General features: G+C 46.9%; 1 protein-coding gene across 1 annotated transcript in view; it reads left to right on the plus strand.

Moving 5' to 3' along the window:
- Positions 1–7,808, plus strand: part of LOC112220604 (catenin alpha-1) — a 97,020-nt gene extending 89,212 nt beyond the window's left edge. The window contains exon 8 of the mRNA XM_042303557.1: positions 7,458–7,808. Within this exon, the coding sequence (XP_042159491.1) occupies positions 7,458–7,793 (336 nt within the window). The 3' untranslated portion in view covers positions 7,794–7,808. The remainder of the gene's footprint in view (positions 1–7,457) is intronic.
- The last annotated feature ends 16,417 nt before the right edge of the window (positions 7,809–24,225 follow it).

Here is a 24,225-nt window from a genome sequence, read left to right on the forward strand (position 1 = left end):
TGCTGTACAGTCACCTGTCTGATGCTGTACAGTCACCTGTCTGATGCTGTACAGTCACCTGTCTGATGCTGCATGGAGGCTGTACAGTCACCTGTCTGATGCTGTACAGTCACCTGTCTGATGCTGTACAGTCACCTGTCTGATGCTGTACAGTCACCTGTCTGATGCTGTACAGTCACCTGTCTGATGCTGTACAGTCACCTGTCTGATGCTGCATGGAGGCTGTACAGTCACCTGTCTGATGCTGCATGGAGGCTGTATGGCTGAAGCATCTTAACCCAGTGGGCGAATCATTAGCTAGATCAGACTAAATAGTGTTGCTTGTTTGACCCCGATAAAATCCCACTGGCACTAATAAAATTATGATTTTGTTTATAATTAGTGTGAATATAAGGCGGCCTGTTTGTTCGTTCAAATGGCCTATGCAAATCCCGTGGTTACTTTTTTGTCATGCCAGACATTCAGATTGTGAAATGCTGCCAATCGTTGTTGAGAAATAAATCCCACAGTGCCGGAAAGCTGGTATTTCCCTTGTTTCAATAATTGCCATCTAAACTGTTCTCTCTTCCTGAGATTGCATTGAGACATTTTGCCTGGTGACTGGGCTTAATTAGAGCAATTTTCTCACCTCGCACCAATCCGTTGTGCGGGTTGCGTCTTCTTGCCTCCCGACAGTTGATATTCAGCTGTTTTAAATAAACGACGCGTTTCACTAACAGCTTCTGGAATAGTAAAACAACAAGTCTATAGACTACAGAATAGCATATTCAAATATGAATTAGTCTTCCTGTAGGCTATTTAACCAACACGTGATTTGTGTAAATAGTCATGTCTTGACAAGCCTCATCTGGATCTGGCCTTTTATTTATTTAAAACATATATTTAAACATTTTCACCTCAAATGACACTCCCAAATCTAACTGCCTGTGGCTCAGAACCTGAAGCAAGGATATGTATATTATTGATACACTTTGAAAGGAAACACTTTGAAGTTTGTGGAAATGTGACATTAATGTAGGAAAATGTAACGTAAAAGATGATACAAAGACAAAACCATGAGTGTTGTTGTTGTTGTACCATCTTTGAAATGCAAAAGGCTATTATGTATTATTCCAGACCAGGCACAATTTTGACTTTGGCCACTAGATGGCAGCAGTGTATGTGCAACATTTCAGACTGATCCAATGAACTATTGCATATCTATTCAATTTGTATCAAGACTGCCTAATTGGTTTATTAATACATTTTCAAGTTCATAATTGTGCGCTCTCCTCAAACAGTAGCATGGTATTATCTTAGTGTAATAGCTACTGTAAATTGGACAGCGCAGTTAGATTAACAAGAATTTAAGCTTTCTGCCCATATCAGATATGTCCATGTCCTGGGAATTGTTTTGGTTTCTTACGACCCCATGCTAATTGCATTAGCCTACATTAGCACAACCGTCGTGAGCACGGTACACTGATCCTGTGGAGGTCTTATTTGACGTTTCTTTGCTAATAATGACATTACTGTGACTCCAAAGGATATATTTCCACCGGTCTAATGTCCATCTAATGTCCATTGCTCATGTTTCTTGTCCCAAGCAAGTCTCTTCTTCTTATTGGTGTCCTTTAGTAGTGGTTTCTTTTTGCAGCATTTCAACCATGAAGGCCCGAAGGCCTGTTTCTTCTCTGAACAGTTGAGATGTTTCACTGAGTTCAAGTAACCAACACATTTATTTGGGCTGTAATTTCTGAGGCTGGTAACTAATGAACTTATCCTTGAAAGCCTGGTTCACGCAGTCTCCTCTGAAGAGTTGATTTTGAGATGTCTGTTAATTCAACTTTGAAGCATTTATTTCTGCTTCAAACGAGGCTGATAACTCTAACTTATCCTCTGCAGCAGATGTAACTCTGGGTCTTCCTTTCCTGTGGCGGTCCTCATGAGAGCCAGTTTCATCATAGCGCTTGATGGTTTTTGCGACTGCACTTGAAGAAACTTTAATAGTTCAAGAAACTTCATGTCTTAAAAGTAATGATGGACTGTCGCTTCTCTTTTCTTATTTGAGCTGTTCTTACCATGATATGGACTTGGTCTTTTACCAAATAGGGGTGGTGTACAGAAGACAGCCATATCTTGTCACAACACACCTGATTGGCTCAAATCCATTAAGAAGGAAGGACATTCCACAAATTAACTTTTAACAAGACACTCCTGTTAATTGAAATGCATTCCAGGTGACTAACTTATAAAGCTGGTTGAGAGAATGTCAAGCGTGTTCAAAGCTGTCACCAAGGCAAAGGGTGGCTACTTTGTAGAATCTCAAATATAACATGTTTTGATTTGTTTTACACTTTTCTTTGGTTCCATTTTTCCATCTGTCATTTCATAGTTTTGTTGTCTTTTCTGTAGAAAATAGTAAAAATGAAGAAACCCATGAATGAGTAGGTCCAACTTTTGACTGGTAGTGTATATACTGAACAAAAATATGACCGCAATGCCAAGTGTCCACTGGAGTGGTGTAAAGCTCGCCACCATTGGTCTCTAGAGCAGTGGAAACGCCTTCTCTGGAGTGATGAATCACACATCAACATCTGGCAGTCCCGCGGATGCCATGAGAACGACACTGATCCCGTTGCATATTGCCAACTGTGAAGTTAGGTGGAAGAGGAATAATGGTCTGGGGCTGTTTTTTCATGGTTCAGGCCCATTTAGTTCCAGTGATTGGAAATGCTACAGCAAACAATGCAAACATTCTAGAAGATTCTGTGCTTCCAACTTTGTGGAAGGTGATTTCCAGTTTCAACGTGAAAATTCCCCACGTGTACAAAGCGAGGTCCATACAGAAATAGTCGATCACTGTGGAAGAACTTGACTGGCGCACAGAGCCCTGACCTCCACTCCATCGAACACCTTTGGAATTAATTGGAACTATAACATTTATAAGTCATTGCTAGGTAAAGCCCTGCCTTATTTCAGCTCACTGGTCACCATAGCAGCACCCACTCGTAGCACGTGCTCCAACAGGTGAATCTCACTGGTCACCCCCTAAAGCCAATTCCTCCTTTGGCTGCCTTTCCTTCCAGTTCTCTGCTGCCAATGACTGGAACAAATCTCAAAAATCACTGAAGCTGGAGACTCATTCCTCCCTCACTAGCTTTAAGCACCAGCTGTCAGAGCAGCTCACAGATCACTGCATCTGTAAATTGCCCATCTGTAAATAGCCCATCTGTAAATAGCCCATCCAACTACCTCATCCCATATATTATTTATTTTGATCCTTTGCACCCCAGTATCTCTGCACATTCATTTTCTGCACATCTATCACTCCAGTGTTTAAATGCTGAATTGTAATTAGGGAGGTCATACAGGCACGTGGAGGCCACACACACCACAGAGCCTCATTTTGACTTGTTTTAAGGACATTACATCAAAGTTGGATCAGCCTGTAGTGTGGTTTTCCACTTTAATTTTGAGTGTGACTCCAAATCCAGACCTCCATGGGTTGATAAATGTGATTTCCATTGTTAATTTTTGTGTGATTTTGTCAGCACATTCAACTTTGTAAAGAAAAAAATATTTAATAAGAATATTTCATTCATTCAGATCTAGGATGTGTTATTTTAGTGTTCCCTTTATTTTTTTGAGCAGTGTAGATGGAGCCCCGTGTGCCCCAGTCCAAAGGAGTGCGCTATCTAGGGTATAGTGTGTCATTTGGTTATAACTATAGGTATTATCCATCATCTGGGGCTTTTGAAAAATAGACTGTTTAGACATCAGACTTCCCTGCAGGTTTAACAGAAGGCCTGTCGGATCCAGTCAAATCACTTTGTCTCTCCTGCCTGTCATCTTTCTCGCTCTCTGTTTCTCTCCCCCTTGAGGTCTCTTCCCATCTCTATCTGCCAGCTGAAAGGGTTAGTGCCAAACTGAAAGCACAAACCACCCCATTTAACCATGGAAAGGTGACTGAGAATATGGCTGAATACAAACCCTGTAGTTATTCCCTCTGTAAGGCAAACTGTCAATACAGGAGACATTGGAGTCACAATTGAACACCTCAGATATGAGACGTATGTAACAGGGGTCTCCAGACAATCACGGACTACAAAAGGAAAACACCGTCTCGCTTCTGGACAAGCTAAGCACCTTCGTCCGCTTTGAGGAAAACACCGACGCGGCCCGCTACCTCTCGGTCTTTGGGCCTTGGAAGACATTTTTACTTTACTTTGCAAGGCTGCCGGCCCAGACGGCATCCCCAGCCGCGTCCTCAGAGCATGCGCAGACCAGCTGGCTGGAGTTTTTACGGACATATTCAATCTCTCCCTATCCCCAGTCTGTCCCCACATGCTTCAAGAGGGCCACCATTGTTCCTGTTTCCAAGAAAGCTAAGGTAACTGAGCTAAATGACTACCGCCCCGTAGCACTCACTTCCCGTCATCATGAAGTGCTTTGAGAGACTAGTCAAGGACCATATCATCTCCACCCTACCTGACACCTCAGACCCACTTCAATTTGCATACAGCCCCAATAGATGCACAGACGATGCAATCTCAACCACACTGCACACTGCCCTAACCCATCTGGACAAGAGGAATACCTATGTAAGAATGCTGTTCATTGACTACAGCTCAGCATTCAACACCATAGTATCCTCCAAGCTCATCATTAAGCTTGAGGCCCTTGGTCTGTACCCAGCCCTGTACAACTGGGTCCAGGACTTTCTGACGGGCCGCTCCCAGGTAGTGAGGGGAGGAAACAACACCTCCACTTCGCTGATCCTCAAAATCGGACCCCACAAGGGTGCATGTGCAGCCCTCTCCTGTACTCCCTGTTCACCCGTGACTGCGTCGCCACGCACGCCTTCAGCTCAATCATCAAGTTGGCAGACGACACAACAGTAGTAGGCCTGATTACCAACAACGAGACATTCTATAGGGAAGAGGTGAGGGCCCTGGGAGTGTGGTGTCAGGAAAATAACCTCTCACCCTATGTCAACAAACCAAAGGAGCTGATCATGGACTTCAGGAGACAGCAGAGGGAGCCTCCATCCACATTCACAGGACCACATTTGGTAAGGTGAAAAGCTTTGGGTTTCTCGGCATACACATCACTGATCTGAAATAGCCCACCCACACAGACAGTGTGGTGAAGGCGCAATAGCGCCTGTTTAACCTCAGGAGGCTGAAGAAATTTGGCTTGGCACATAAAACCCTCACAAATTTCTGCAGATGCACAATTGAGTGCATCTTGTTGGGCTGTATCACTGCCTGGTTTGGCAACTGCAGGGCTCTCCAGATGGTGGTGCCCAACGCATCACCGGGGGCAAACTTCCTGTCCTCCTGGACAGGAAAGCCAAAAAAGATCAAGGAAATCAACCACCCGAGCCACTGCCTGTTCACACCGCTATCACCCAGAAGGCGAAGTCAGTACAGGTGCATCAAAGCTGTTTTTCAGTCTCGTGGTCCCAGCTGTCTTAAGGCCATCACTGTTACATAGCCATCACTAGCCGGCATCCACCCCGCATCTTAGAGGCTGCCGGCCTAATACACATAGACTAGTAATCCCTGGCCACTCTTAGTAATGGAATACTAGTCACTTTAATGTTTGCATACTGCTTTACGTGTCTCACATGTTTGTTTATACTGTAGACTACTGTATTTTGGTCAATGTCACCGAGCATAACATTTAGTTATTTCTTAATTCCATTATTTTACTTTTAGATTTGTGTGTTGTGAACAGTTGGAACACAAGCATTTAGCTTCACCTGCAATAATATCTGCTAAATATGTCTATGGACCAATAACATCTGTTAAAAATGGACCAATAACATCTACTAAATATGTGACCAATAACATCTGCTAACCATGTGACCAATAACATCTACTAAATATTTGACCAATAACATCTGCTAACCATGTGACCAATAACATCTGCTAAATATGGACTAATAACATCTGCTAAATATGGACCAATAACATTTTGTTAAATATGGACCAATAACATCTGCTAAATATGGACCAATAACATTTTGTTAAATATGGACCAATAACATCTGCTAAATATGGACCAATAACATTTTGTTAAATATGGACCAATAACATCTGCTAAATATGGACCAATAACATTTTGTTAAATATGGACCAATAACATCTGCTAAATATGGACCAATAACATCTGCTAAATATGGACCAATAACATTTTGTTAAATATGGACCAATAACATCTGCTAAATATGGACCAATAACATTTTGTTAAATATGGACCAATAACATCTGCTAAATATGGACCAATAACATTTTGTTAAATATGGACCAATAACATTTGTTAAATATGGACCAATAACATTTTGTTAAATATGGACCAATAACATTTTGTTAAATATGGACCAATAACATTGGCTAAATATGTAACCAATTGAAAGATTTGATTTGAAAAGGAGAGTTGGAGCCTTTTTTTTTGGTACTAAATGCCTTTTTACCTAATGTTTTTCTGTTCTGTCTGTCACCCTGGCTCTCTCGTTCTCTCTCTCTGGTTCTCTCTCTCTCGTTCTCTCTCTCTCTCTGGTTCTCTCTCTCTCTCTGGTTCTCTCTCTCTCTCTGGTTCTCTCTCTCTCTCTGGTTCTCTCTCTCTCTCTCTCTCTCTCTCTCTCTGGTTCTCTCTCTCTCTCTGGTTCTCTCTCTGGTTCTCTCTCTCTCTCTGGTTCTCTCTCTCTCTCTCTGGTTCTCTCTCTTTCTCTCTCTCTCTCTCTGGTTCTCTCTCTCTCTCTCTCTCTCTCTGGTTCTCTCTTTCTCTCTCTTTCTCTCTCTCTCTGGTTCTCTCTCTCTCTCTCTCTCTCTCTCTGGTTCTCTCTTTCTCTCTGGTTCTCTCTTTCTCTCTGGTTCTCTCTTTCTCTCTCTGGTTCTCTCTCTCTCTCTGGTTCTCTCTCTCTCTCTCTGGTTCTCTCTCTCTCTCTGGTTCTCTCTCTGGTTCTCTCTCTCTCTCTCTGGTTCTCTCTCTCTCTCTGGTTCTCTCTCTCTCTCTCTCTCTCTCTCTGGTTCTCTCTCTGGTTCTCTCTCTCTCTCTCTGGTTCTCTCTCTCTCTCTGGTTCTCTCTCTCTCTCTCTCTCTCTCTCTCTCTGGTTCTCTCTCTCTCTCTGGTTCTCTCTCTGGTTCTCTCTCTCTCTCTGGTTCTCTCTCTGGTTCTCTCTCTCTCTCTCTGGTTCTCTCTCTCTCTGGTTCTCTCTCTCTCTCTGGTTCTCTCTCTCGTTTTCTCTCTCGTACTAAAACAAATCATTGGATGCACCCTCGACTTTGTAGTTTTGATTTGTTTCCATATTTAAAAAAAAAAGTTTTTTTTGTTTTTCTCTGCCGGGGTGTTTGGAGTCTTTGGACAGAGGAAAAAAGGTGTTGCTGAAGGGATTGAACCTGTGTCTCTGGTGGGGAGTATTAATGTGTTGCCCCTCTGACCTCTGTTTTCTAACTCCCTCCGTCCAACAGAAGCAGATCATCGTGGACCCCTTGGCGTTTAGCGAGGAGCGTTTCCGCCCGTCTCTGGAGGAGCGCTTGGAGAGCATCATCAGTGGCGCCGCCCTCATGGCCGACTCGTCCTGTACCCGCGATGACCGGCGCGAGCGCATCGTGGCCGAGTGCAACTCTGTCCGTCAGGCTCTGCAGGACCTGCTGTCTGAGTACATGGGCAATGTAAGTGTCCATCTTCTCTCTCCCGGGCTTGTCCTCGACACAGTTTTCTCATCGAGGCAGTGGAAGTCTCATCACGTTCACACAGTTGCTGTTTCACCCCTCCACTATCTTTTTTCTCCTGCTATTGTCTGACTCTTCACACCCCTCTTCTCCCTCTGTTCTGACTCCTCACCTCTCCTCTCTCTATGTTCTGACTCCTCACCTCTCCTCTCCTCTCTCTATGTTCTGACTCCTCACCTCTCCTCTCTCTATGTTCTGACTCCTCACCTCTCCTCTCCTCTCTCTATGTTCTGACTCCTCACCTCTCCTCTCCTCTCTCTATGTTCTGACTCCTCACCTCTCCTCTCCTCTCTCTATGTTCTGACTCCTCACCTCTCCTCTCCTCTCTCTATGTTCTGACTCCTCACCTCTCCTCTCCTCTCTCTATGTTCTGACTCCTCTCCTCTCTCTATGTTCTGACTCCTCACCTCTCCTCTCCTCTCTCTATGTTCTGACTCCTCACCTCTCCTCTCCTCTCTCTATGTTCTGACTCCTCACCTCTCCTCTCTCTATGTTATGACTCCTCACCTCTCCTCTCCTCTCTCTATGTTCTGACTCCTCACCTCTCCTCTCTCTATGTTATGACTCCTCACCTCTCCTCTCCTCTCTCTATGTTCTGACTCCTCTCCTCTCCTCTCTCTATGTTCTGACTCCTCTCCTCTCTCTCTCTATGTTCTGACTCCTCTCCTCTCTCTCTCTATGTTCTGACTCCTCTCCTCTCTCTCTCTATGTTCTGACTCCTCTCCTCTCCTCTCTATGTTCTGACTCCTCACCTCTCCTGTCTCTATGTTCTGACTCCTCACCTCTCCTCTCTCTATGTTCTGACTCCTCTCTCTCTCTCTCTCTATGTTCTGACTCCTCTCCTCTCCTCTCTCTATGTTCTGACTCCTCACCTCTCCTCTCTCTATGTTCTGACTCCTCTCCTCTCTCTATGTTCTGACTCCTCTCCTCTCCTCTCTCTATGTTCTGACTCCTCTCTCCTCACCTCTCCTCTCCTCTCTCTATGTTCTGACTCCTCTCCTCTCTCTATGTTCTGACTCCTCTCCTCTCTCTATGTTCTGACTCCTCTCCTCTCTCTATGTTCTGACTCCTCTCCTCTCTCTATGTTCTGACTCCTCTCCTCTCTCTATGTTCTGACTCCTCTCCTCTCTCTATGTTCTGACTCCTCACCTCTCCTCTCTATGTTCTGACTCCTCTCCTCTCTCTCTCTATGTTCTGACTCCTCTCCTCTCTCCCTATGTTCTGACTCCTCACCTCTCCTCTCTCTATGTTCTGACTCCTCTCCTCTCTCTATGTTCTGACTCCTCTCTCTGTTCTGACTCCTCTCCTCTCTCTATGTTCTGACTCCTCTCTCTGTTCTGACTCCTCTCCTCTCTCTATGTTCTGACTCCTCTCCTCTCCTCTCTCTATGTTCTGACTCCTCTCTCTGTTCTGACTCCTCTCCTCTCTCTATGTTCTGACTCCTCTCCTCTCTCTATGTTCTGACTCCTCTCCTCTCTCTATGTTCTGACTCCTCTCCTCTCCTCTCTCTATGTTCTGACTCCTCTCCTCTCCTCTCTCTATGTTCTGACTCCTCTCCTCTCCTCTCTCTATGTTCTGACTCCTCTCCTCTCCTCTCTCTATGTTCTGACTCCTCTCCTCTCTCTATGTTCTGACTCCTCTCCTCTCTCTATGTTCTGACTCCTCTCCTCTCTCTATGTTCTGACTCCTCTCTCTATGTTCTGACTCCTCTCCTCTCTCTATGTTCTGACTCCTCTCCTCTCCTCTCTCTATGTTCTGACTCCTCACCTCTCCTCTCTCTATGTTCTGACTCCTCACCTCTCCTCTCTCTATGTTCTGACTCCTCACCTCTCCTCTCTCTATGTTCTGACTCCTCACCTCTCCTCTCTCTATGTTCTGACTCCTCACCTCTCCTCTCTCTATGTTCTGACTCCTCTCCTCTCTCTATGTTCTGACTCCTCACCTCTCCTCTCTCTATGTTCTGACTCCTCACCTCTCCTCTCTCTATGTTCTGACTCCTCACCTCTCCTCTCTCTATGTTCTGACTCCTCACCTCTCCTCTCTCTATGTTCTGACTCCTCACCTCTCCTCTCTCTATGTTCTGACTCCTCTCCTCTCTCTATGTTCTGACTCCTCACCTCTCCTCTCTCTATGTTCTGACTCCTCACCTCTCCTCTATGTTCTGACTCCTCTCCTCTCTATGTTCTGACTCCTCACCTCTCCTCTCTCTATGTTCTGACTCCTCACCTCTCCTCTCTCTATGTTCTGACTCCTCTCCTCTCTCTATGTTCTGACTCCTCTCTCTGTTCTGACTCCTCTCCTCTCTCTATGTTCTGACTCCTCTCCTCTCCTCTCTCTGTTCTGACTCCTCTCCTCTCTCTATGTTCTGACTCCTCTCCTCTCCTCTCTCTATGTTCTGACTCCTCTCCTCTCCTCCTCTCTCTCTGTTCTGACTCCTCTCCTCTCTCTCTGTTCTGACTCCTCTCCTCTCTCTCTGTTCTGACTCCTCTCCTCTCTCTCTGTTCTGACTCCTCTCCTCTCTCTATGTTCTGACTCCTCTCCTCTCTCTATGTTCTGACTCCTCTCCTCTCTCTATGTTCTGACTCCTCTCCTCTCCTCTCTCTATGTTCTGACTCCTCTCCTCTCTCTATGTTCTGACTCCTCTCCTCTCTCTATGTTCTGACTCCTCTCCTCTCCTCTCTCTATGTTCTGACTCCTCTCCTCTCCTCTCTCTATGTTCTGACTCCTCTCTCTGTTCTGACTCCTCTCCTCTCTCTATGTTCTGACTCCTCTCCTCTCCTCTCCTCTCTCTCTGTTCTGACTCCTCTCCTCTCTCTCTGTTCTGACTCCTCACCTCTCCTCTCTCTCTGTTCTGACTCCTCTCCTCTCTCTCTGTTCTGACTCCTCTCCTCTCTCTATGTTCTGACTCCTCTCCTCTCTCTATGTTCTGACTCCTCTCCTCTCCTCTCTCTATGTTCTGACTCCTCTCCTCTCTCTATGTTCTGACTCCTCTCCTCTCTCTCTGTTCTGACTCCTCTCCTCTCTCTATGTTCTGACTCCTCTCCTCTCTCTATGTTCTGACTCCTCTCCTCTCTCTATGTTCTGACTCCTCTCCTCTCTCTATGTTCTGACTCCTCACCTCTCCTCTCTCTATGTTCTGACTCCTCACCTCTCCTCTCTCTATGTTCTGACTCCTCTCCTCTCTCTATGTTCTGACTCCTCTCCTCTCTCTATGTTCTGACTCCTCACCTCTCCTCTCTCTATGTTCTGACTCCTCACCTCTCCTCTCTCTATGTTCTGACTCCTCACCTCTCCTCTCTCTATGTTCTGACTCCTCACCTCTCCTCTCTATGTTCTGACTCCTCTCCTCTCTCTCTATGTTCTGACTCCTCACCTCTCCTCTATGTTCTGACTCCTCACCTCTCCTCTATGTTCTGACTCCTCACCTCTCCTCTATGTTCTGACTCCTCACCTCTCCTCTATGTTCTGACTCCTCACCTCTCCTCTCCTCTCTCTATGTTCTGACTCCTCACCTCTCCTCTCTCTATGTTCTGACTCCTCACCTCTCCTCTCTCTCTCTGTTCTGACTCCTCTCCTCACCTCTCCTCTCTGTTCTGACTCCTCTCCTCACCTCTCCTCTATGTTCTGACTCCTCTCACATCTCCATATCTTCTCCTCTTCATGGACATGACAGGTAGGTAGTTATCTTGCTCAACAGTGTCTCTGTGTGACTGAGTTTGAACCTGGGTCTCTGCCCCAATCCCCCTCTTTTTTAAAGATTTTTATACCCCATTTTTCTCCTCAATTTCGTGGTAGTTAGTTTTGTCTCATCGCTGCAACTCCCGTATGAACTCAGGAGAGACGACAGTCGAGAGCCGTACGTCCTCCGAAACACAATCCAACCAAGCCCGCCACAGGAGTCGCTAATGCGGACAAGGACATCCCTGCCGGGCCAAACCCTCTCCTAACCCGGACGACGCTGGGCCGATTGTGTACCGCCCCATGGGTCGCGGCCGGCTGCGACAGAGCCTGGACTCAAACCCAGAATCTCTAGTGGCACTGGACCACTCAGGAAGCCCCCAATCCCCCTCTAACACGAAGGCACGCGCACGGATTTCTTTCCTCTTTTTCCCCTGTACAAACATGAAGAAGCATTTATCAAGCGATTAGCGATGAAGAATTTCTTAGTCTCACAATAATTGTCCTCCTGAAATCTATTAATCATTCAATAGATCCCATTATTCTCCCAGAATGATAAATACACCATTTTAGTCCTAGCCTTTGTAATCAATCTGGATTGGGTCTACTTAGTGATTGCTTAGTGGGAAAAACATTGTCTTTGTGAAATCAACGTTGTTTAGTGGATTTATGCTGTCCTTGCGCGGGGCCGTCTTCCTGTTTTAGGGGGTAGGAGAGCTGAGAAAGGGGCTGGCTGGTGATCTCCAAGGGTTCTGCAGGGATGGGTTCTAGAATGCTGTGGGTTGATTGATAGTTAGTTTAGTTGTTAGTTACTGTCTCTGGGCCTCCTGTACCCCACCCCAGTGTTAGTTACTGTCTCTGGGCCTCCTGTACCCCACCCCAGTGTTAGTTACTGTCACTGGGCCTCCTGTACCCCACCCCAGTGTTAGTTACTGTCTCTGGGCCTCCTGTACCCCACCCCAGTGTTAGTTACTGTCTCTGGGCCTCCTGTACCCCACCCCAGTGTTGGTTACTGTCTCTGGGCCTCCTGTACCCCACCCCAGTGTTGGTTACTGTCTCTGGGCCTCCTGTACCCCACCCCAGTGTTGGTTACTGTCTCTGGGCCTCCTGTACCCCACCCCAGTGTTGGTTACTGTCTCTGGGCCTCCTGTACCCCACCCCAGTGTTGGTTACTGTCTCTGGGCCTCCTGTACCCCACCCCAGTGTTGGTTACTGTCTCTGGGCCTCCTGTACCCCACCCCAGTGTTGGTTACTGTCACTGGATCACCATTCATCTGATGCATATCAAAACAGAAATATATGATGGAGAATGTAGCACGATGATTGTACCTGGAGAATGAAGGCTGGGCCAATGGGCTCAATAGATTTGACCTTTTCATGAGGCTTGAATGATTGAATCAATGTGCACTGTGCGACGTGTGATGGCTACGTATGACCTTTTGAGTGGTGCTCCTGAATGGTCCCCGTGTCTGTAATGACAGCGGGGAATTGTACCGGCCTTAGCCCAGCACTAGTGAAGCCTATCACTTACTGACCATCTCTCAACAGGTAGGATGGAACGGACCTAGGGGGTTCCCCTCTTCGTATCCGTCTTCCAACCTTTCATCTCCTTCTCCCTGTTCATCTTACATGACTATGCCTGCGGGGGGGGGGAAGAGAGTTTAGTCTGGGGGCGATGGGGCGCCGTTTGGAGGCTGGGGGCGATGGGGGCGCCGTTTGGAGGCTGGGGGTGATGGGGCGCCGGCTCGGGGGCGATGGGGTGATGGGGCGCCGTTTGGGCGGGGGGGGTACTGTTTGGAGGCTGGGGGGGACAATGGGGCTCCGTTTTGGACATAAATGCTCATTTGAATGGACAGCCTGTTCTGTGGTGTTACTCAGATTAGTATTTATTCTACTTGTATCCAGAATGAATATTTGATGCCGAACCATATGTCACCTAAGTGTCTTGTCTACAGTCCTTCTCTATACAGACATGTCCTTTACCTGCCTAGCTATGGTCCAGTCTCCCTACGTCTCAGGCAGCGACTCAGGGCTCTGCCACATTTTTCCAGGGCCATAGTCATCCAATCCAATGCAACAGGCTCCTTTTCAAAACAACTTTCCCCTTCACTGGTCCTTCCTCCCCCTCTGGCCCCCTGCACGATGCACGTCTGTCTGCGGAACGCAGATCTTCAGAACTCTGAGGCTGTCACTATGGCGATGGAGACCAGCTCTGACAGGGGGGGATTGGCTGCTCAGCTGGTCTGATAGAGAGAGGAAGCCGACGCGGACGAGCGGGGACATGATATGTGTCCACCTTGCGACCCCGGTACCATGGCAACGAACTTGATTGTGGAAAGAGATTGTGTAGAGGGAAAGAGAGGAGGGCTAGCCTGTTAGGAGAGGCAGACAGACAAGCTGCTGTTACATCATGGGGCTTGAGTTAGTCATGACTGACTGGCTGGCTTGATGGACTTCTATCCACTATTTTTATTTTCCCCCTCTCCCTTTGTGTCCCTCCCTCCCTCGCTCTTCTCTATCCCTCTGGCTTCCACCCGCTCCCTTGTCTTCTCACTACCCTTCATACTAGAGGTCGACCTTATTATGATCTTTCAGCGCCAACACCGATTTTATTGGGGGAGTAAAAAAATCCGATGCTGATATTTGTAATAATGACAATTACAACAATACTGAATGAACAATGAACCCTTTTTATTTTAACTTAATATAATACATCAAACTCTATTTAGTCTCAAATAAATATTGAAACATGTTCAATTTGGTTTAAATAATACAAAAACAAAGTGTTGGAGAAGAAAGTAAAAGTGCAATATGTGCTATGTAAGAAAGCTAACGTTTCAGTTCCTTGCTCAGAACATGAGAACATATGAAAGCTGGTGGTTCCTTTTAACATGAGACTTCAATATTCCCATTTATTCCCAGGTAAGAAGTTTTAGGTTGTAGTTATTATAGGAATTACGACGCGCCGACTATTTATCTCCACACCATTTGTATTAGTTTTAGGTTGTAGTTATTATAGGAATTATAGGACTATTTCTCTCTATACCATTAATATTTCATGTACCTTTGACTATTGGATGTTCTTATAGGCCCTATAGTAATGTAATCTCTGGAGTTGATAGGCTTGAAGTCATTAACAGCGCTGTGCTTCTAGCATGGCTAAGAGCTGCTGGCAAACGCAGTAGAGTGGTGTTTGAATGAATGCTTACGAGCCTGCTGCTGCCTACCACCGCTCAGTCAGACTGCTCTATCAAATATCAAATCATAGACCTTAATTATAATAAACACGTAGAAATACGAGCCTTTGGTCATCATGGTCAAATCCGGAAACTATCATTTAGAAAACAAAACGTTTATTCTTTCAGTGAAATACGGATCCGTGATGGATTTGATTGAAATGGTGGCAGCCCTAGTCTATTCCTGTTACATTGGGTGACAGCCCTAGTCTATTGCTGTTACATTGGGTGACAGCCCTAGTCTATTCCTGTTACATTGGGTGACAGCCCTAGTCTATTGCTGTTACATTGGGTGACAGCCCTAGTCTATTGCTGTTACATTGGGTGACAGCCCTAGTCTATTGCTGTTACATTGGGTGACAGCCCTAGTCTATTCCTGTTACATTGGGTGACAGCCCTAGTCTATTCCTGTTACATTGGGTGGCAGCCCTAAGTTGCTGTTACATTGGGTGACAGCCCTAGTCTATTCCTGTTACATTGGGTGGCAGCCCTAGTCTATTCCTGTTACATTGGGTGACAGCCCTAGTCTATTCCTGTTACATTGGGTGGCAGCCCTAAGTTGCTGTTACATTGGGTGGCAGCCCTAGTCTATTCCTGTTACATTGGGTGGCAGCCCTAAGTTGCTGTTACATTGGGTGGCAGCCCTAGCCTATTCCTGTTACATTGGATGGCAGCCCTAGTCTATTCCTGTTACATTGGGTGGCAGCCCTAGTCTATTCCTGTTACATTGGGTGGCAGCCCTAGTCTATTCCTGTTACATTGGGTGGCAGCCCTAGTCTATTGCTGTTACATTGGGTGACAGCCCTAGTCTATTCCTGTTACATTGGGTGGCAGCCCTAAGTCTATTCCTGTTACATTGGGTGGCAGCCCTAGTCTATTGCTGTTACATTGGGTGACAGCCCTAGTCTATTCCTGTTACATTGGGTGGCAGCCCTAGTCTATTGCTGTTACATTGGGTGACAGCCCTAGTCTATTCCTGTTACATTGGGTGGCAGCCCTAAGTCTATTCCTGTTACATTGGGTGGCAGCCCTAGTCTATTGCTGTTACATTGGGTGACAGCCCTAGTCTATTCCTGTTACATTGGGTGACAGCCCTAGTCTATTCCTGTTACATTGGGTGGCAGCCCTAGTCTATTCCTGTTACATTGGGTGGCAGCCCTAGTCTATTGCTGTTACATTGGGTGACAGCCCTAGTCTATTCCTGTTACATTGGGTGGCAGCCCTAGTCTATTCCTGTTACATTGGGTGACAGCCCTAGTCTATTCCTGTTACATTGGGTGACAGCCCTAGTCTATTGCTGTTACATTGGGTGGCAGCCCTAGTCTATTCCTGTTACATTGGGTGGCAGCCCTAGTCTATTCCTGTTACATTGGGTGGCAGCCCTAGTCTATTCCTGTTACATTGGGTGGCAGCCCTAGTCTATTCCTGTTACATTGGGTGGCAGCCCTAAGTCTAAATATTCCTGTTACATTGGGTGGCAGCCCTAGTCTATTCCTGTTACATTGGGTGGCAGCCCTAGTCTATTCCTGTTACATTGGGTGGCAGCCCTAGTCTATTCCTGTTACATTGGGTGGCAGCCCTAGTCTATTCCTGTTACATTGGGTGGCAGCCCTAAGTCTATTCCTGTTACATTGGGTGGCAGCCCTAAGTCTATTCCTGTTACATTGGGTGACAGCCCTAGTCTATTCCTGTTACATTGGGTGGCAGCCCTAGTCTATTCCTGTTACATTGGGTGGCAGCCCTAGTCTATTCCTGTTACATTGGGTGGCAGCACTAGTCTATTCCTGTTACATTGGGTGACAGCCCTAAGTCTATTCCTGTTACATTGGGTGACAGCCCTAGTCTATTCCTGTTACATTGGGTGGCAGCCCTAGTCTATTGCTGTTACATTGGGTGACAGCCCTAGTCTATTGCTGTTACATTGGGTGACAGCCCTAGTCTATTCCTGTTACATTGGGTGACAGCCCTAGTCTATTCCTGTTACATTGGGTGGCAGCCCTAAGTTGCTGTTACATTGGGTGACAGCCCTAGTCTATTCCTGTTACATTGGGTGGCAGCCCTAGTCTATTCCTGTTACATTGGGTGACAGCCCTAGTCTATTCCTGTTACATTGGGTGGCAGCCCTAAGTTGCTGTTACATTGGGTGGCAGCCCTAGTCTATTCCTGTTACATTGGGTGGCAGCCCTAAGTTGCTGTTACATTGGGTGGCAGCCCTAGCCTATTCCTGTTACATTGGGTGGCAGCCCTAGTCTATTCCTGTTACATTGGGTGGCAGCCCTAAGTCTATTCCTGTTACATTGGGTGGCAGCCCTAAGTCTATTCCTGTTACATTGGGTGACAGCCCTAGTCTATTCCTGTTACATTGGGTGGCAGCCCTAGTCTATTCCTGTTACATTGGGTGGCAGCCCTAGTCTATTCCTGTTACATTGGGTGGCAGCCCTAGTCTATTCCTGTTACATTGGGTGACAGCCCTAAGTCTATTCCTGTTACATTGGGTGACAGCCCTAGTCTATTCCTGTTACATTGGGTGGCAGCCCTAGTCTATTGCTGTTACATTGGGTGACAGCCCTAGTCTATTGCTGTTACATTGGGTGACAGCCCTAGTCTATTCCTGTTACATTGGGTGACAGCCCTAGTCTATTCCTGTTACATTGGGTGGCAGCCCTAAGTTGCTGTTACATTGGGTGACAGCCCTAGTCTATTCCTGTTACATTGGGTGGCAGCCCTAGTCTATTCCTGTTACATTGGGTGACAGCCCTAGTCTATTCCTGTTACATTGGGTGGCAGCCCTAAGTTGCTGTTACATTGGGTGGCAGCCCTAGTCTATTCCTGTTACATTGGGTGGCAGCCCTAAGTTGCTGTTACATTGGGTGGCAGCCCTAGCCTATTCCTGTTACATTGGATGGCAGCCCTAGTCTATTCCTGTTACATTGGGTGGCAGCCCTAGTCTATTCCTGTTACATTGGGTGGCAGCCCTAGTCTATTCCTGTTACATTGGGTGGCAGCCCTAGTCTATTGCTGTTACATTGGGTGACAGCCCTAGTCTATTCCTGTTACATTGGGTGGCAGCCCTAAGTCTATTCCTGTTACATTGGGTGGCAGCCCTAGTCTATTGCTGTTACATTGGGTGACAGCCCTAGTCTATTCCTGTTACATTGGGTGGCAGCCCTAGTCTATTGCTGTTACATTGGGTGACAGCCCTAGTCTATTCCTGTTACATTGGGTGGCAGCCCTAAGTCTATTCCTGTTACATTGGGTGGCAGCCCTAGTCTATTGCTGTTACATTGGGTGACAGCCCTAGTCTATTCCTGTTACATTGGGTGACAGCCCTAGTCTATTCCTGTTACATTGGGTGGCAGCCCTAGTCTATTCCTGTTACATTGGGTGGCAGCCCTAGTCTATTGCTGTTACATTGGGTGACAGCCCTAGTCTATTCCTGTTACATTGGGTGGCAGCCCTAGTCTATTCCTGTTACATTGGGTGACAGCCCTAGTCTATTCCTGTTACATTGGGTGACAGCCCTAGTCTATTGCTGTTACATTGGGTGGCAGCCCTAGTCTATTCCTGTTACATTGGGTGGCAGCCCTAGTCTATTCCTGTTACATTGGGTGGCAGCCCTAGTCTATTCCTGTTACATTGGGTGGCAGCCCTAGTCTATTCCTGTTACATTGGGTGGCAGCCCTAAGTCTAAATATTCCTGTTACATTGGGTGGCAGCCCTAGTCTATTCCTGTTACATTGGGTGGCAGCCCTAGTCTATTCCTGTTACATTGGGTGGCAGCCCTAGTCTATTCCTGTTACATTGGGTGGCAGCCCTAGTCTATTCCTGTTACATTGGGTGGCAGCCCTAAGTCTATTCCTGTTACATTGGGTGGCAGCCCTAAGTCTATTCCTGTTACATTGGGTGACAGCCCTAGTCTATTCCTGTTACATTGGGTGGCAGCCCTAGTCTATTCCTGTTACATTGGGTGGCAGCCCTAGTCTATTCCTGTTACATTGGGTGGCAGCCCTAGTCTATTCCTGTTACATTGGGTGACAGCCCTAAGTCTATTCCTGTTACATTGGGTGACAGCCCTAGTCTATTCCTGTTACATTGGGTGGCAGCCCTAGTCTATTCCTGTTACATTGGGTGGCAGCCCTAGTCTATTCCTGTTACATTGGGTGACAGCCCTAAGTCTATTCCTGTTACATTGGGTGACAGCCCTAAGTCTATTCCTGTTACATTGGGTGACAGCCCTAGTCTATTCCTGTTACATTGGGTGGCAGCCCTAGTCTATTCCTGTTACATTGGGTGACAGCCCTAGTCTATTCCTGTTACATTGGGTGGCAGCCCTAGTCTATTCCTGTTACATTGGGTGGCAGCCCTAGTCTATTCCTGTTACATTGGGTGGCAGCCCTAAGTCTATTCCTGTTACATTGGGTGGCAGCCCTAGTCTATTCCTGTTACATTGGGTGGCAGCCCTAGTCTATTCCTGTTACATTGGGTGGCAGCCCTAGTCTATTCCTGTTACATTGGGTGGCAGCCCTAAGTCTATTCCTGTTACTTTGCACAACCTTCAATGTTACGTCATAATTATGTAAAATTCTGGCAAATTAATTACGGTCTTTGTTAGGAAGACACACAATTCGCAACGAGCCAGGCAGCACAAACTGTGTTCCAGTCAGCCGGTCCTGATCCTGGCTCGCCGGTCCTGATCCTGGCTCGCCGGTCCTGATCCTGGCTCGCCGGTCCTGATCCTGGCTCGCCGGTCCTGATCCTGGCTCGCCGGTCCTGATCCAGGCTCGCCGGTCCTGATCCTGGCTCGCCGGTCCTGATCCTGGCTCGCCGGTCCTGATCCTGGCTCGCCGGTCCTGATCCTGGCTCGCCGGTCCTGATACTGGCTCGCCGGTCCTGATACTGGCTCGCCGGTCCTGATACTGGCTCGCCGGTCCTGATACTGGCTCGCCGGTCATTGGGAGAGCTTCCGTGTGCTATGCTAACGCACCAACTGAAGCCTTAATTATTCCACATTGTCGTGCCAGTTTCACATGGAAACATGTGGACCCTGACTGCCACATGGATTTAATATGCCCCTCAAAACCCCATGCCTCTCACACCACACCACATGAGAGTTGTGGAGGGACCTCTTTTTACCTGTTATTTCTTCTGTGTAACCGCCCCCCCACACACACACACTTACATACATCTGTGCTCTCTGCTCCTCCACTGTGCTGCCTCTCCCTCTCTCTTTAGCCTCGGGCATCTACAGTGACTGTTCCCTCTGCCTCTCCCTCTCTCTTTAGCCTCGGGCATCTACAGTGACTGTTCCCCTCTGCCTCTCCCTCTCTCTTTAGCCTCGGGCATCTACAGTGACTGTTCCCCTCTGCCTCTCCCTCTCTCTTTAGCCTCGGGCGTCTACAGTGACTGTTCCCTCTCCCTCTCTCTTTAGCCTCGGGCGTCTACAGTGACTGTTCCCTCTCCCTCTCTCTTTAGCCTCGGGCGTCTACAGTGACTGTTCCCCTCCACCTCTCTCTTTAGCCTCGGGCGTCTACAGTGACTGTTCCCCTCTCCTCTCTTTTTAGCCTCGGGCGTCTACAGTGACTGTTCCCCTCTCCCTCTCTCTTTAGCCTCGGGCGTCTACAGTGACTGTTCCCTCTCCCTCTCTCTTTAGCCTCGGGCGTCTACAGTGACTGTTCCCCTCTCTCTTTAGCCTTGGGCGTCTACAGTGACTGTTCCCCTCCGCCTCTCCCTCTCTCTTTAGCCTCGGGCGTCTACAGTGACTGTTCCCCTCTGCCTCTCCCTCTCTCTTTAGCCTCGGGCGTCTACAGTGACTGTTCCCCTCCGCCTCTCCCTCTCTCTTTAGCCTCGGGCGTCTACAGTGACTGTTCCCCTCCGCCTCTCCCTCTCTCTTTAGCCTCGGGCGTCTACAGTGACTGTTCCCCTCTCTCTTTAGCCTCGGGCGTCTACAGTGACTGTTCCCCTCCGCCTCTCCTCTCTCTTTAGCCTCGGGCGTCTACAGTGACTGTTCCCCTCCGCCTCTCCCTCTCTCTTTAGCCTCGGGCGTCTACAGTGACTGTTCCCCTCTCTCTTTAGCCTCGGGCGTCTACAGTGACTGTTCCCCTCCGCCTCTCCCTCTCTCTTTAGCCTCGGGCGTCTACAGTGACTGTTCCCCTCCGCCTCTCCCTCTCTCTTTAGCCTCGGGCGTCTACAGTGACTGTTCCCCTCTCTCTTTAGCCTCGGGCGTCTACAGTGACTGTTCCCCTCCGCCTCTCCCTCTCTCTTTAGCCTCGGGCGTCTACAGTGACTGTTCACCTCTCCCTCTCTCTTTAGCCTCGGGCGTCTACAGTGACTGTTCCCCTACTCGTCACTAGTCGGGGATGAATAATAATTCACAGTGCAGCTCTGCTATCTGTTCTACCTGGCTCTGCCTAAAGACAGCCTCTACTCTCCTTTAAGCTGCAATATGTAACTTTCTTGGCTACCTGCCTAAATGAACATAGAAATATGAGTTATAGATATGTCAGTCTCATTGAAAGCAAGTCTGAGAAGACGTATTTATGTTCTATGTGCTCTGTGTCTACGCTTCCCATTTGGTGCACCAGCTTCAAACTGCTGAAAATACAATGATTCTCTACACTATTTATTTGTTTTTTCACATCAACTGAAATTAGGCGAACTATTGGAATTTTAGCGACCAGGAAATGGCGGAGAGATTACTGCAGATGGCATCTTTTAGCTCTGCTGTGCTCTCTAAGGCACCCAATAAAAAGGTCCACGCTAAAGTGAGTTTTTCTTTGGGGGGGGTTCCCACGTTCCCACATTGCCCAAGGCTGTATTATAAGATGCTGAATTAGAGCTGGGACAGTCCCCCCCCCAAAAAACCCCCACTAAAAACCCTGAATATTTCAGCTACTAAATCAGTGCTGCTGGGACTTCTATCCAAAAACAAAACCCTAACATTTCAGCTCTCCAAGTTCTATGTCACAATGGAGGTGTAGATTTTAAATGGAACGTTGAGAGGGCTGTAGCTGAAACACTACAAATGCAGAGACATGGTGAAATAACTGCATTTTTTATGTTCCTGTTTTATATTTCGCCTGTGGAAGCCTGGGCCTACGTCAGGGAGTGACGGGTTAACCCGGGGGTAATGCAAAAAAACAAATCTTGTTTTAATCTCATCTATATGCGTAATTAAATAAAATTATAGCACACGCAATGTGTCAAGGGAAAGATTTAGCATCCCGACGCTTTGTCTATTTCACGGCCAGCGCTATAAACCAAGGAGCCGTCACTAACAGGCTGTCAGACTTCCTTCCACCTGCTCCCTGATTGGTCCCTGTTGACCTCTAGCCTTATTGATTGGCTGAGCTGGCAGGTAGATGAAATACGGTTTCCCACTTGCCTTGGTAATTATACAGGATGAGAAATGTTCACCTCGTTGTAATCTGTGTGTGTGAGTTGAAAGCTTTGCATTGAGTCAGTTTGTGTATATTAGTAAGCGTGGACATTGAACTCGGTTCACCTTTTTGGCATCACTATTTCATGGTGCGGTGCAACATGGTGCTCATCTCTCTGTCCCTTAGCACATTTTAACCTTTGTATTTTATCCAGGTGAGTCAATAAACCGTGTTCCTATCGACCGCGACGGCCGTTATGGCGTGATGCACAAAGCAGTGGTCAGTGGAGGAGTGCACAATAGAGGATAGCTTAGACTCGTCCTGTGTCGTCACGTGCTCGTTGGTTCCCTCAGTCATTCAATGTGCTGAATTAGCATCTCAGCCCCATTGAGCCCAACAGCCAAGCAGGCTCTGTGTGTGGTGTTGTGATAGACACAGCTTTTCCAATTCATTCCTGCTTACCCTCCTCAAACTTGTTGCCCTATTTGATTAATTAAATAATTAAATATAATTATATTTGGGTAAAAATAATCCAACAACAACGTGCATTGGATCCCAGAGGAGCATTTTAAAAGCATGAATTAAAACACTGAGTTGGTGAATCATGTGGCATTAGCCATCCTCTAATAACAGTGGCTAGGTCTCGGGACTATAGAGGGAATTGTTAGGAGTTTAATGAATAAATGACTGAACAATATCCCCATTTTAAATAGAACTGTAAATAGAACTGTAACTACTATACCCTGTTTTACAATATCTGATTAATAATGTTAGTTCATAAAGAAGGGATTATGTGGCATGAACAAGGAGTAATTAAACATAATGAAACATAATGAACACCCAACTAGTCTGGGGAGGAATGGGTTCTGGGTTAGGTTAACGACCCTATCTGCTTACTTATGGTTGAACCGACAAAACTTAGCTCTGGGGTGTTTTAGATAAGGCAGTGAGTGCATTCCTAGGTTTTCTGTTAACTAGAACTGTCAGCTAAGTGGTGATCGATTAATGGTGAGGGGTCATGTGTCCTGTGTGTGTGCTAGTGGGTCAGAATTAACTTTTAAAGTTGCTCTGTCTTGGTCGGGAGGAGGAGATTCATTCACCAATGACGTCATATATTGTATATAAACTGTTGTTGGTGGTTACATGGCAGCGCGCTCCGAGAATAAATACTATTATCTATTATTGATAAGACTGGTCTCCATCTATTTTATGCAAATAAGAATCTTACAAATTCTCATAAAATAGATTAAGTGAATTCAATTAATGAAAACATATTGGAATAATTAAATTACGTTAACAGAATAGGGTGCCATCTATCCTTTATATCAGGGGCCTTCCAGCATTAGGGAACATCCTGCACACGCCATTTCTTTGGGCACAAGAAATGTTCCAATCTAAGGGGAAATCAGACTAGTGTAGACTCCCTCTCCTGGTGCACCAACTACTTCTCTGATAGAGTTCAGTGTGTCAAATCGGAGGGCCTGTTGTCCGGGCCTCTGGCAGTCTCTATAGGGGTGCCACAGGGTTCAATTCTCAGGCCGACTCTTTTCTCTGTATACATCAATGATGTCGCTCTTGCTGCTGGTGATTCTCTGATCCACCTCTACGCAGACGACACCATTCTGTATACTTCTGGCTCTTCTTTGGACACTGTGCTAACAAACCTCCAAACCAGCTTCAATGCCATTACAACTCTCCGTCCGCTAGTAAAACTAAATACATGCCCTTCAACCGATCGCTACCTGCACCTGCCTGCCCGACTTGCATCACTACTCTGGACGGTTCTGACTTAGAATACGTCGACATCTATAAGTACCTAGGTGTCTGGTTAGACTGTAAACTCTCCTTCTAGACTCACATTAAGCATCTCCAATCCAAAGTTAAATCTAGAATCGGCTTCCTATTTCGCAACAAAGCCTCCTTCTCTCATGCTGCCTAACATACACTCGTAAAACTGACTATCCTACCGATCCTTGACATCGGCAATGTAATTTACAAAATATCCTCCGACACTCTACTCAGACTGCATCCAATATGCTATCACGTAGCATGTGCTCCAGCAGGTATATCTCACTGGTCATCCCCAAAGCCAACACCTTCCTTTGGCCGCCTTTCCTTCCAGTTCTCTGCAGCCATTAACTGGAACGAAATGCAAAAATCACTGAAGTTGGAGACATATCTCCCTCACTAACTTTAAGCGTCAGCTGTACACAG

This window comes from Oncorhynchus tshawytscha, linkage group LG21 (assembly GCF_018296145.1).
Source record: "Oncorhynchus tshawytscha isolate Ot180627B linkage group LG21, Otsh_v2.0, whole genome shotgun sequence".
Lineage (NCBI taxonomy): Eukaryota > Metazoa > Chordata > Actinopteri > Salmoniformes > Salmonidae > Oncorhynchus > Oncorhynchus tshawytscha.